Genomic DNA, 13,715 nt, shown 5'->3' on the forward strand with positions numbered 1-13,715 from the left:
GACTTCAGCTTCATTATCATCAAGGCATTCCAAGTTTGGACACTTGTCATCATCAAAGGTCATATATGCGCTCTCCGTAATCTTCTTTTGATCAATCACATAAACTTTGTAGGCTGTTCTTTCCAGTGAATATCCCAGAAAAATTGCTTTAAAAACCTTTGAGTCAAATTTTCTCACATATTCAGAGTTGTCTTTGAAAATGTAACACTTGCTTCCAAACACATGAAGATGCTTTACAATAGGCTTTCTTTTAGACATGATTGAGTAAGGTGACTTGCCATGTGCCTTGTTAATGAGATATCTGTTCTGAGTGTAACATGTAGTGCTAACAGCCTCTTCCCAGAAACTTGTTGGCAACTTGGCATCTTGCAACATTGTCCTGGCAGCTTCAACTAATGTTCTGTTCTTTCTCTCAACTACTCCATTTTTTTGAGGTGTTCTAGCAGCTGAGAATTCTTGAAAAATGTCTTTGCCTTTGCAAAATTCACGCAATGTAGCATTTCTGAATTATGTTCCATTATCACTTCTAAATCTTTTCACACAATTATAATCTGCAGCCTATTTTTCTGTCTTCTTGATGTGCTCAATTATGATATGTGGAGTTTCATCTTTAGAGTACATGAACTATACCCAAGTGTATCTTGAGAAATCATCCACCATCACAAGTGCATATTTGTTCCTTGAAACTGATAAGACATTCACTGACCCAAATAAGTCCATGTGAATAAGTTGCAATGGTGCACTTATAAAATTCACAGTTTTTGACTTGTGACTAGATCTTTTCATTTTTCCTTTCTGGCAAGATTCACAAACTTCAACTTGAGCAAATTCCAGTTTGGGCATGTCACTTACTAACTCCTTTTTGATCAAGGTGTTAATTGCCTTGAAATTCAAGTGAGGCAGCTTCTTATGCCATAGCTTGCTTTGTTCTTCTGATGCATTGGTATAGAAGCAGCAAATACCATCCTTATTTGTTGATTCCAAGTCTGGAACAAACAAACTTCCTTTCTTTGCTCCTTTTAGAGCAACTTCACCAGTTTTCTTGCTGATAAAAGTGCATTCTTCTTTGTTGAATAAAACTTCAAAGCCTTTGTCTGCAAATTGGATAACACTGAGAAGATTCACTTCAAGACCAGCTACTAGTGCTACATCATCAATGGCAATATTTTCAGAAACAATCTTGCCACTTTTTATTGTAAATCCTTTGCTGTTGTCTCCAAAGGTCACCAATGGGCCAACTTTCTCCTCAAACTGTGATAGCAGGGCCTTATCACCAGTCATATATCTGGAACATCCACTGTCAATGATCCATATAACTTTCCTTCACTTTGCCCTGCATACAATGAGATTTAGGTGTGTTTAGTAATCCAAGCAGTGTTGGGTACTTTCTTCTTGTTAACTGATTTAGCAAAAGTAGAGTGAGTTATTTCAGATAAAATAGAGTTCAATGATTGTTGTGCATTTTTCCTATCTAATGTAGACCCAATTTTTGTTTCTTTAAGGTCTACTCTCAGTTTGTGGCAACTCATCATCACTTTCAAGTTGCAAGGGATGTCGATATAGAATAAAAAACTAGGAGCGGTCAAACTTGTCACATAATGAGTAAGGATCATTTGAATTTGCTTCATTATATTTACATACTCCTTCAGTTGGCTTGCTAACAACCTTTTTACTAAGGTGAGTTAGATGATTTGTAAAGCCACATTTTTCACACTTCTTTCTAGGAGCATCTGCAACATAAGCAAAATTATTGCTTTTGTTTATCCCTATTTTCCCATCTCTATTTTTCTTCTTCTTTCTTGTATCTTCAATCTTTATTTCTTTGATAGGAGTCTTGGTGCTTTTGATGAGGATCAAGGAATGAATATGTTATTTTGGATTTGGTTATGCGTACTTGTGGTGATGTTCAATTGGAGAGGATGCAAACATGGGCTATGAAGCTTACTTGGACAACAAGGAATAAAGGAGCGATGCATGAAGTTAGACAAGTAGCTGATATTATATAATTATTAATTAGAATTTTGCTTGCAAGTTTTTACCTTTCACTTGAAAGGGTTTTTCTTGTTTTAAGCACTTAGGATTTTATTTTCCTATTTGGATTTGATTTTTGTCTTTTTCCTATTCGGGTTTGGATTTTAAATTTGTTTCCTGGAAGGATTCAGATATTGGCTAATTCAAGATGATATTGAATTTCTCTTGGAATCCTATTGGGTTTGGGTTATTGTCTAAGCCTATAAATACCCTTCTCATGTAATCTTTTAAGGGAGACAATGGATGATATAAAACTTGTGTTTTGAGATAAACTATGAGTAGTTTTTCTTTCTCTAAACTTCAATTACTGGATTGTTTTGAAGATTAGATTCGAATTACTTAGTTTCTGGATTGATCTAAGCAATTTGAGATTCAAAGTTCATATTTCTGGATTGATCGTGTTTTTTGAAATATCATTTTCTTCTCTTATCCCTTTTCTTTCTTATTTTTGTTTCTTTGTGGTGCGATCCACATCAGCTTTGATTGTCCATGAGATTTTCTTCAGCCTTAGAAGATTGAGTTGAGTTTGCATTTTTCTTTTCATTATCCTCATCTGCAATTTCTTGCTTGATTATCAATTCTTCTTCACTGAAGTTTACTTCACAAGCCTTAAACACAAGTGACCCAACCTTTTTCAGCATTGCTGGAACATTTTTATTCTCTGTTGCTTTTCCTTTGTCACTTATGTTTTTCTTTTTGTTGTTCAAGGCATCATAATCAAGACCAATATCAATGTTTGCACATGGTTTGTTTTTCTCATGGTACTGACCAACCAATTCAGATACATTTCTGAAGGACTTCAACTTTACTTCATTTTTCTCCAGTTTTTCCCTTAGCACAGCCTCAATCTCATTTGCACACTTGAGTTTGTTCTTCAGATAACCATTTTCTTGTATCAAAGCTTCAAGCTCCACTGTCAATAATTTAGTTCCTTGTTTTTCATTCTCAAGCTTCTCATTCATTTTTGTCAGTCTGCTCACTTCTTCATTTTCATCCACCATGCTTGTATGAATGTGAAATATTTATATGCTCATCTTTTCAACGGTTTTCTTATATTGATTTACATTTAAATCAATGGTGGTAAGAGTTGGTACCTGTGATTTAGATGAGGATGATTCTCCTTGCTCCAAGGCCATGAGTGTATAGTTTCCAAATTCTTCATCTTCATCATTTTCAGAGTCATCCCAACTTTTACCTTCTGTAATATAAGCTTTGCTTTGTTGTTTCTTCAGAAGAGCTTCATACTTTGCTTCAAGTTCAAGATAAGCTTTATTTTTATTTCCCTTCTTGGGTTTCGTACATTCTGTAGCAAAGTGGCCTAGTTCATCACAATTGAAGCACCTTATATTAGATATGTCAACAGATCCAGTTTTATAGCCATTCTTACTAACAAAACTGTATTTCCCTTTTTTTTCCAGCTGCTGTCTTTGTTGAAAGACTGTCCTTTACTCTTGAAGTATCTTGGCTTCTTTACTCTAATGTTAGAGAATTTCCTAGCCAAATAGGCCATTGACTAATCTAGTTCATCAGTTCTTCAAGAGTGTAGAACTCATCTTTTTTCAATTCCAGAATGACTTGTTCTTGTGAATCATTTGTTCTTTGCTCACTTGTTGAGGCAACTGAAATTTGAGATCTTGGCTCATCAGTAGATATTTGGCTTTCATTGACAATTAAAGCACTTGAGCCATCTACAACATGTCCTTGGCCAGATATCAATAATTTTATCTGAATTATTTCAAGTTCATATGTTTTAAGAATTCCATACAAAACTTCCAGTGTTATTCTACTCAAGTCTCTCCCTTCCCTGATTGCTGAGATTTTCTGTTCCAAATGATCAGAGAGAGTAAGCAAGAACTTCAGGTTCACATATTCAGCTTCATAATATTTGTCATGAAGCTACAAATCATTTATCAGCTTGTTAAACTTTCAAATACATCAGTAATACTTTCCTTTGGCTTTGCCATAAAACCCTCATACTGTGAAATCAGTATTCTTCTTTGGTTTGACCTAACTTCTTCAGTTTCCTCACAGAGTATCTCAATCTTTTCCCATATTTGCTTGGCAGTGTCACAGTTGACAATGTTGTTGTACATCACATTGTCAAGTGACTCAATCAATATTAATTGCAAGCTACTATCCAGGGAAACTTTCTCCTTTTCAGGCTCAGTATACTCAGAAGGATCTTTTGGAGCATAATGAGCTGAGATAACCATGTCTCCATCTGCAGATTTCTCAACTCTAACCACAGGAGTGAAGGGCCCATTCTCGAGGATCTGAATGTAGAGTGGATTCGCCATCCTGATAAACAACATCATCTTCTTTTTCCAAAGAGTGTAGTTAGTTTTGTCAAATGTAGGAATTTTGATGCTACTGATTTTATGTGTATTCATTCTTCCAAGATCTTGAATCTGTTTACTTTCATATTTTACTCTGATACCACTTGTTAGGAAATGAATAACACACAGAAGGGGGGGTGAATGTGTTTTTACTGTTTTTGGGCTTTTCTTGAATGTTTATGGTTGAACAAAGTAAATTAAATCTTTTAGTAGAATGTGTTTATGCAGAAATTAAGCTTGCAGAAAATAAAGAACACAGATCTTCAAAACTCACTTAATTTTATATTAAAATTAAGACTGTTTTGCTACAAAATTTCTAGGATCTTTGTTGATAAAAGCTTAGCTTCTTCTTGAGAGTGATACAAGAAATTTTATCTAAATTGTTACAACTGACCGAATGACCAGTGTTAAATTTATAATTCAGATAAAATGCTGGTTTACATAGTGTACAATAAGACATGCTATTAGCTTTTCTAAACTGTCACTTGCCATTTCTATTTATAGAAAAGTAGATCTTCCAATTCCGGCTTAGCATATCTTTAGCATCCTGTGATAATTTTAATCTTCCTCTGTCAGTTAATCTTCACCATTGATCTTGCACATTCTTCAAGCTGCTTTTTGTAGACTAGTAAATCCAGCTGGTTGGATTGTTTGTTGATTGTTTATCTTGAATATTGAACTGGTCTGTGATTTTGTACTTTGAGAATTTTACTCGAGATCTCCAATTAGGCACATAGAGATCTTGACATCTCGATAAGTATAAGGACTTATCGAGATCTCTAATGCTCTAGTGAATTTGACTTATAGAGGTCTCTGAGTTCTCGAATGAAACTTTAGCTTGTCGAGATCTCTCAGCATCATGTCTTCACTTTGTCTTGTCGACAACTTAGAGTTCTCTAGTGAATTTTGACTTATCGATATCTTTGAGTTCTCTAGTGGACTTTGACTTATCGATAACTCAGAGTTCTCTAATGAATGTAGACTTGTCGATAACTCTGAGTTCTCTAGTGAATAAATGACTTGTCGATATCTCACTGAGTTCTCTAGTAGTTTTCCTAACTTCTCGATAAGTCATTTTGAGTTCTTGAATGACTTCTCTATAACACTAAATCTGTGACTTGTAGAGATCTTGACTTAGAGTATTTTTATCCAAACAGATTTATTCAACTCCTAGCTTCTTCGAAATTCTTGTAAGGCATGATCTTCTTGATCTTCTTCCAGATAGAAGCCTTAGGCTTGATACTGTTTCAGGAAAAAGACTCCAGTCTGCTCCTTTGCATTTTTACAGACTTTAAAGTGTTACAAGTACAAAATACAAATTAAGATAACAATACAACTTACTTAGGGTTGGCAAATTATCTTAGTCTTGTTAAAGTACATGCATGTCTTTTACAACACAAAGTTATACACAAAGAGAAGTATTATAAAATCGGGCATTACGACGGTTATAAACTAACGATTTCTAAATTTCAAACCACACCAAACCATCCCCAATCCAACCAACAACTCAAGATCTCATCATCAATAACTTTTATATGTCAAGACCTCTCAAGAATATCAACTTATAACTAGCATAAATCATGGATCAACCAACAATAACCATCATTATATTAACTTAGATAATCATAACCTTAAACATGCTTTATACCTTCATCCATTAACAATCCTCAAAACATATACTTAAAACTCGTTAAACTCAACTTGAATACTAAGAGTTCAAAGGTCTTATACCTTCTTTGGAGTGTGGGTAGTCACTAGAAGTCTCAAGAAGCCCTTATATATCATTAATAAGCTTGGATCTTCAAGAAAACCTAAGAAAAACAACATTAGTTCTTGATGATTACTATTTATCATCATCTTTGATGATTTATTTGGACTAAGTTATTACATGAAGAAGCCATGGAACTTACCTTAGGATTTATGGTGGAGTCAAGCTTGGATTTGAGTTTTCTTTTCTTCTTTCTTTTTACTTAGGCCGAGAGCATGAAGAAATGGGGAGAGGACTTGTTTGCTCGGATGGTTTTGGGTTTTGTGTTAAAAATGCTCGGTTAGTATAATATCTATATGCTTCCACTTTAATAAAGTGATTAGGTCATCAAGCTAACCTCATCTCCATGCCAAGTGTTGGTTTCTTGTGGTGTGATGATGTCATCTAATCTAATCCACTTGGTTAGATGATAATTGGTTGGTTAAGTCTTGAACTAGCTGGGTCACTTTCCCTTGCCACTTGCATAAGCTTGTTCCTTGATCGTTTAATTATTTTATAGCTCGTTTAACTCTCATTCTCGTTGATCGTTTGAGGGAACATATATGTGATCTTATTGTTTGGGTTTTCCTAAATCCTTTTTAATATATTTTATTCCTTTATTAATCCTCTTTTATAATCCTCAGATTTAATTTTTCAATCTTAACGCTTTATACTTAATTCCTTCGGTGTCTGGTGAATTTTCGGGAAAAATCAAAATGCTCGTTTTCGAATTCTGACGACTTTTACATACACTCAAATTCATTACTGAACACTAATATGCACTCAAAATTTTCATAAAAGAACTTTTATATATGGCCGCCCGATAATATTTCACAATGAGCAAAATTCACTGTTCATCAGGGTTTCAAATAATTACAAAAATTGAGATTATTACAAATATACTTCAACGCATCTCCCACGATAAATGTGACTATTTCGCTTTGACAAATCCACTCCTAATATATATAGAGATTAGCACGTTGGACATATTGGAAGGCATCTAAACAACTTTATATAAATTTAGGGTTTTGTTAATATGAAAACGATCATGATCCTATCATAAAGAGATTCTCAATTTTTACTTGAATAAAATACTTCAAATCAATATTTGTCAATGGTTTGATTTCCAGGTAGTGAGGGGTCACAACGATCTCGCTTAAAACCCATAATCTTACAAATTCAATGAACCAGCATTTCACAAAATCGCCCCATATCAGAAATAAAGAAAATTCGTATTTTATATGTTTCTGAAACACGAGAATCTCATGATCGTTTGTTAAATTTTAATTCTATATAATATAATTATATAGTTATAGGTAATATAACCGGATAAAATAAAAAAGATGAATTAAAATGAATAATTATTAAATTAATTTGCAGTTGTATAGAATCTAACACGATTAAATCAATTAAATTATTTATTGAGTACCAAAAATTGATATTTCCATAATTTTGCACTATTATTCTACCGAAAAATAGATTTCATCCCATGCTTCTTTGGAAAAAATTAAACCATCGATCTTCTTTCCATTTTCCCATTTCTCCAATTTTATTTTACGTTTGAATTTGTAGTTCACGAGGCCTCCATACACGTGAACTCTCCCTATTTACCTAAATTAATATTTCTAAATTAACATTTCTTTTGGTAAACAAAATATTATTGTGATTGAGTTCTTGTATCCTTTGCCGGAGACCACGACTTCGACCCCAAAAACGTGTGCGTGTGTAATTAATTAGTAAAAAGAGAAATACTATGATTGAAAAATAAAAAAGATGATAAAAATAAAGATATTTGAGTAAACTTAAAATGCTACATATCCATTTTAGAGCTTCTATGGGCAATCCATCACTAGCTAATAGCCATTTCAATTATTAATAGTTCTTAATTTCTTACCCGTGTCTTTAAACTATTTGATTAGTTAGAACATTCTTTCATTTTGAACTTTCTTGTTGTGCTTGCCTGGAAAAGGAGAGATATTGTCAGATGCAGCAAAATGGGACACTTTTGTTACCTGCTATTAATGTTAAAATTTATGATTATGTTACTAAGACCAAACTTGATAATTTGCAGGGATGTTAAGAGCAACTGCAATGCTGCAGAGTCACTTTTTTGCTTTTGAAACAATTCTGTAAGCCAGGTGGCAAAACATGGCAGAAGAGATGAAGTGGGAAAGCACATCCAAGACTTTCTGCCCACTTGTCACATTAATTGAGTCCTCTATATTTATATTATATTACATTTGTAGAGATGAATTGTCAAAGTCATACATTAAAATATTAAAAAGTAATGAAATTAGCTGAAGTTGCCATAATCACTTCGGTGGCCATGCCCTTGTTTTCAGTATTCGTCTAATGTAAATTTATCATTTTTGTCAGCCCATTTGCCATTTTGTTAGTCCCAAGGAATGAGTTGGGCAGCATTGGAGTTGCTCTTAGAGCAGCGCAATGCCGCAGGGTCACTTTTTTGCTTTTTAAACAATTCTGTCAGCTAGGTGGTAAAACATGGCAGGAGAGATGAATTGAGCAAGCACCTCCAAGACTTTCTGCCCACTTGTCACATTTATTGGGTCCTCTATAATTATATTATATTACATTTGTAGAGATGAATTGCCAAGGTCATACATTAAAATATTAAAAAATAATGAAATTAACAGAAGTGGCCTGGTCATTTCAGTGTTCGTCCAATGTAAATTTATTAATTCTGTTAGTCCATTTGCCATTTTGTTAGTCACAGGCATGAGTGGGGCAACATTGAAGCTGATCTTAGGACTTAGAGCATCTTTAATGGGAGAGCCCATTTTCCATTTTATTGGGTCCCACTAACTTGCCAAATAAGAAAAACCGGATTCATGCATCAACTTAATTAAATCATCCAACACAAAAACTGTTATACAAGATTATGTGGCCCCATTTGGTATACCATAAAAAATGAAAAAAAAACAGGTTTTGAATTAAATATTGATATAACGTGACAATTTACATAGATGGATTCGGCCCATTTTGAAATGTCCATATTCACTTTGCTAGTCCCAAGGTATCAAATGACCCTCCATTCAGGGTGCTCTTATGGTCATTTTGACTATGAGATTGACATGCCCGGCCTTGAGACATTTTCTGTTGTTAAGAGATTCACAATTAAGCCCCAGAATGACAGGTGGAGTATTTCCCGACACCGGCAGAGGCATCATTATCTTAGCTGAGGGACATCTGATGAACTTGGGACGTGCTACTGGTCACCCCACTTTCGCGATGTTTCGCTCTTTCACCGATCAAGTGATCGCCCAGATGAAGTTGAGGAACGAGAGGACACCAGTGTGACTAGAAAATATTAAATAAGCTAAAGTGTTCAGTGTTGTAACTCAGATTTGTAGAAATATAAGAGAGATGAAAGAGATGAAGTGATGACTGTTTATAGGAAGATTTACTACAAGAAGATGATTGAGCAACATCTGAATCTGTATATTAGCAAGGAATTGATCCCACTACAAAACATTTGAAGCATATCACCATGCATTATTGCATTGGTTTACAGTGACCTATTGGCAATATATCATATCTATATAATACCGTTTAAATTCATCCCATATAGAGGGACCGATAACAAAGAACACTGTCGAATGTATTGATGGACGTAGAAATTGATTCAAGTCGGGTAGTAACCAGATAGGTCATCGATAAGATAATTGTAAGGCTCACTCGCTCCATAATCAAACACATCACTATGGTTCGAAGCTGAATAAACATACGAAGAACCATCCTTTAGACTGGATTTTGAGTTTCCGTCAATGGAAGGCTTACTTGGTGGAACAGCAGATAGCTTTCTCATTTGCTTTTGGAGATGAGCAACGGGATCTTTGCCAACCTTCCCTTTTGGAGTTTTCTTCCCATCTACAAGTTTAAGTTCCAACCTATACAAGGCAAAAGCGTCGCACTTGCTAATTTCATATTCATACAAGTGCCACTCAAGATTTTTCATCGGTTGAGGATCCATGTAGTATGATCTCTTCAGCCCTCCAAACTCATTCATCACTTGCTTCCTTGATTCGTGCCAACCCCGTCCCTCGTAATCTGGAAGAGACCTTTGCTTCCTGTTTCCACTCTCAAATGCTCTTCGAGGTTTATCAAAGAAAAGCCACTCTCTAATTGTTTCTCCTTCAAGAACTGAAAGATCAAACAGCTCTGCATTGGGAAAGAGAATCGATGATTTAATAACTAAAATAAGAGAAAACACAAAACAAGTTATCAGATCTAGCTTTCATGCATACCAGTAGCATTCCACGGGGCTTTTGCAGTTGCAGCCCCCTCACAATTAGGAACGCCAACATCTTTTCCCTCTGTCTTTGCTTTAAGAGCTGAAAAAAGTAAGTTGTCCTTTAAACCAATGCCCCCAGGACGTAGGACTGGAGTCATGCCAGGACGACCTTCAATTGGTGCAAGAGCGCCATGAAAGCTACTGCAGTAGTCTTGATTCCACCCTTGTTCAGGCCTAGTACAATCCCAAAGTGCACATTTTGGTCCTAGGAACGCTGAAGGTGGGGGGCAGATACTTGGAAGAAAGCTAGCTATCTGAGGTAATGCATCCTCTCCGTGGAAACCTGTGTTATCATATCCAGTAAAGAAAGTCTGCTCCGACCCTTTGTGCATATCAAACAAATGGTAGTCAAACTGAGTAGGGACATCCATGTTATTAATTAGCATTTTGGTAGCTCCTGATGGGGAGTCTTTGCATTCATCAACCAACGCAAAGCCATGCTGTTGCGACATTTGAGAAGCACGGAAATCCTGAAATAGATTATGCATGTTTTAGATTAACAAGAGAGTAATATTTACTAAACATAATAATTAGAAAACAAGTCCGAACATGATAGAAGAATAATTAGACTACAACATATATAATAACCATAAAGAAAATATAGGGATAATTAAAACACCAATTGCATAACCAGGAAGCTTGTGGTATCCTTATAAGTTGTATACTAATGTGTAGATACTACGATATAATTATAATAGATAAACATCAACTACATCAGATGAGATGAATATAAGCATTGCCAGTGAAAGGCAAAACACACAGCTTAAAATTTTACTTAAAAGACAGTGAGACACTGATGAAGGGGGACACATTGTAAGAAAACGACGGTGGCATGACAACTACATGAGGAGAATATATAGCAAATTAACTAAATGAGGGGAATGGGAAAATCCATATGACAAGGGGAATATAAAAAGTAATGTTATATTGTCTCAGTAATTTCCACTACCCGTCAAAGACAGTTAATATATTCAAGTTAGCTAATATTGAAGGTTATTTTTAGCCTAACTAAACAATAAAATTTTATAATAAAAGAAGAATTATTGCTTACTGATATATTTCTTAAAAATAAATAAAAACATGATACAAAATATATATGAAAAAGTAAGAGTGCTAGTGGCAAGGAAATTCTACAGATTCCTATATAGTGCAAGATGGTCCTAAAGTTATCCATTACTAAGAATTGACTAGTTCCTGTTAGAAAGAGGATTTTGATCTGTGTTCCTGGAGAAGCGCCACCGGATCTTACCATTTGACAGTTAGCTGACTCAGCCATCATAACAGTTTCAAAATCCAAACCAGGTCTTACAGGGGCGAGGCTAATTTAATTTGCTACTACTAGTAGGCAGTAGCCAACGAAAACTAAAACCCAAAAAATCAAATTTAGAACATTTTTGATTTGAAGACATGATCATGATATATCAAAACCATGACTTTGATGTACATAATAAAATGATATCACGGGAAGGGGAGGAGTCTTATGATAATATAACACTGCTACTACTGAGTCTTCCAAAACAGGTGTTGCTCATTACGATGCAAGGTTTAACTACATTTAAAAGCACAAACAAATCCCGTAATAAGTTCTAACCTCCACATGATCAGTCGAAAAGATATAAATTAATTCTAACCTGCTGAAGTACAACGTTGCTACAAACTTTCTGCATATCTGGCTCTGGCTTTGGGGCTGGTAATCCACTCGTGGCATCATCTTCCTCCTCACAAAGCTGCAACAGCCTACCAATTTCTGTAGAAAAAGACCCTAAACTCCCACCACCCTGCACATACAACATCCACACCATTATTTACACTGATCAACGCATCCAAAGCAGAACTAAACATGTTAACATGAAATATCATTCTCGCCAACAATTTCAAGCACAAACTTTAACAATCCACCACCAATCGCATCTTTAAAATATAAAAGTCTAATAAATATACAAGAAAAAAGTAATATCCACAAGTTTGAACACAGTCCTAGCAAACCGGGATACTTGGGCTACCCATTGTATCCCTAGTAACAAATACTCGAATATTCACACTATCCCGTTTCACAATGGTCACTCGAAATTGGTATTAAGTAACTACTCTGGCAAAGGGAAAAAGAACTAAAGTTTAAATACACTTTTATATATATAAAAAAGACTTGAATTCTTCCATTTTGATAATAAGGTTATGCATCTGATTCAACTATAAGTTCAATCATACAAAACATCAAATCCATATTAATATCCTATCCCGCACTCAATCCCCATATTATCATATTTGTCGAATCACACACAGATCAAACACCAAAAACAATTATTCCGCAATCACAAACCAAAATAATCAGCAAACACTAACATACATATATAAGAGGGGGTGTGATTACCTGAAAAGAAGAAGCAGGAGAAGGGTGATTAAGTTCAGATTGCCACTCTCTAAGCATCTGATTAACTTGTTCTTCTAATAAAGCAACATCATTAGTACGACTCTCTTTTCTAGCTGATTGAAGATCACAGAACATACCCTGTAGATCATCCACTCTATTCTTTGCTCTTTCTTTCATCACCTCTTTCTGCTGCTCATGCCCATTCTTCATACCTTTACCCATCTTTCTACTTTCCTGCAATAACCCAAATTAATTCTACATCAACAATCAAATAAATGATAAAAGTACAATCAAATTGCAGAACTTACTTTGAAGAATAAAGATGTGGGGTGGAGAAGAATGGGAGATGTAAAGAGAGATGGGAGAGATTAATAAGGGTGAAAAAGCGAAGGAGAATATGATACCCTCTCTCTCTCTCTGACTCTCCCTCTCTAACTTAATAATTTTAGAGTGGAAGGAACAGTGAACGAGTCTCATTTGAGTGAAGGGACGGTGCTGTCAGATTTTGTATTCAACACAATCTGTCCTTTTTAATACGCGCCAACACTTCGCTAATCTTCCCTCAAGTTTAGTTAACCCCGTAAGATGTACTACTCCTGTCGGGAATACTTTTGCTTTGCTTCTGAAATCCTTGACTTTTCGTCAGTTAAAAAATTGAGTTACGACCTATTACAAAATTATTTTACCTGAGTATTTATCTTAATACTCCGAATTTTAGATCATGGCTTATTGTTTTTGTATTATGATAGAGTCTGTCATCTATGCTGAATAGTCAAAATCGGTTAAATAATTAAAGTCACTCTAATATTTAAAACATTATAAAAGAACGAAAAATTATGTTAGGTATTTATTGTCTAGTTTGATACTCATATAAGAGGGTTGTTGCTGTGACAAACACATTTTATGAAAATATAATCA

At 34.9% G+C, this 13,715-nt stretch overlaps 1 protein-coding gene across 1 annotated transcript; it reads right to left on the reverse strand.

Moving 5' to 3' along the window:
* Positions 1-9,043: 9,043 nt before the first annotated feature.
* On the reverse strand, positions 9,044-13,310 carry LOC141671432 (transcription factor VOZ1-like). Its single transcript, XM_074477681.1, has 5 exons — positions 13,106-13,310; positions 12,798-13,031; positions 12,058-12,204; positions 10,380-10,896; positions 9,044-10,293 (listed from the first exon to the last, which is right to left on the reverse strand). The coding sequence occupies exons 2-5, from the start codon at positions 13,017-13,019 to the stop codon at positions 9,758-9,760; spliced, it is 1,422 nt and encodes a 473-aa protein (XP_074333782.1). The 5' UTR covers positions 13,020-13,031; positions 13,106-13,310; the 3' UTR covers positions 9,044-9,757.
* Positions 13,311-13,715: the final 405 nt, after the last annotated feature.

Source organism: Apium graveolens, chromosome 7 (assembly GCF_009905375.1).
Source record: "Apium graveolens cultivar Ventura chromosome 7, ASM990537v1, whole genome shotgun sequence".
Taxonomy (NCBI): domain Eukaryota; kingdom Viridiplantae; phylum Streptophyta; class Magnoliopsida; order Apiales; family Apiaceae; genus Apium; species Apium graveolens.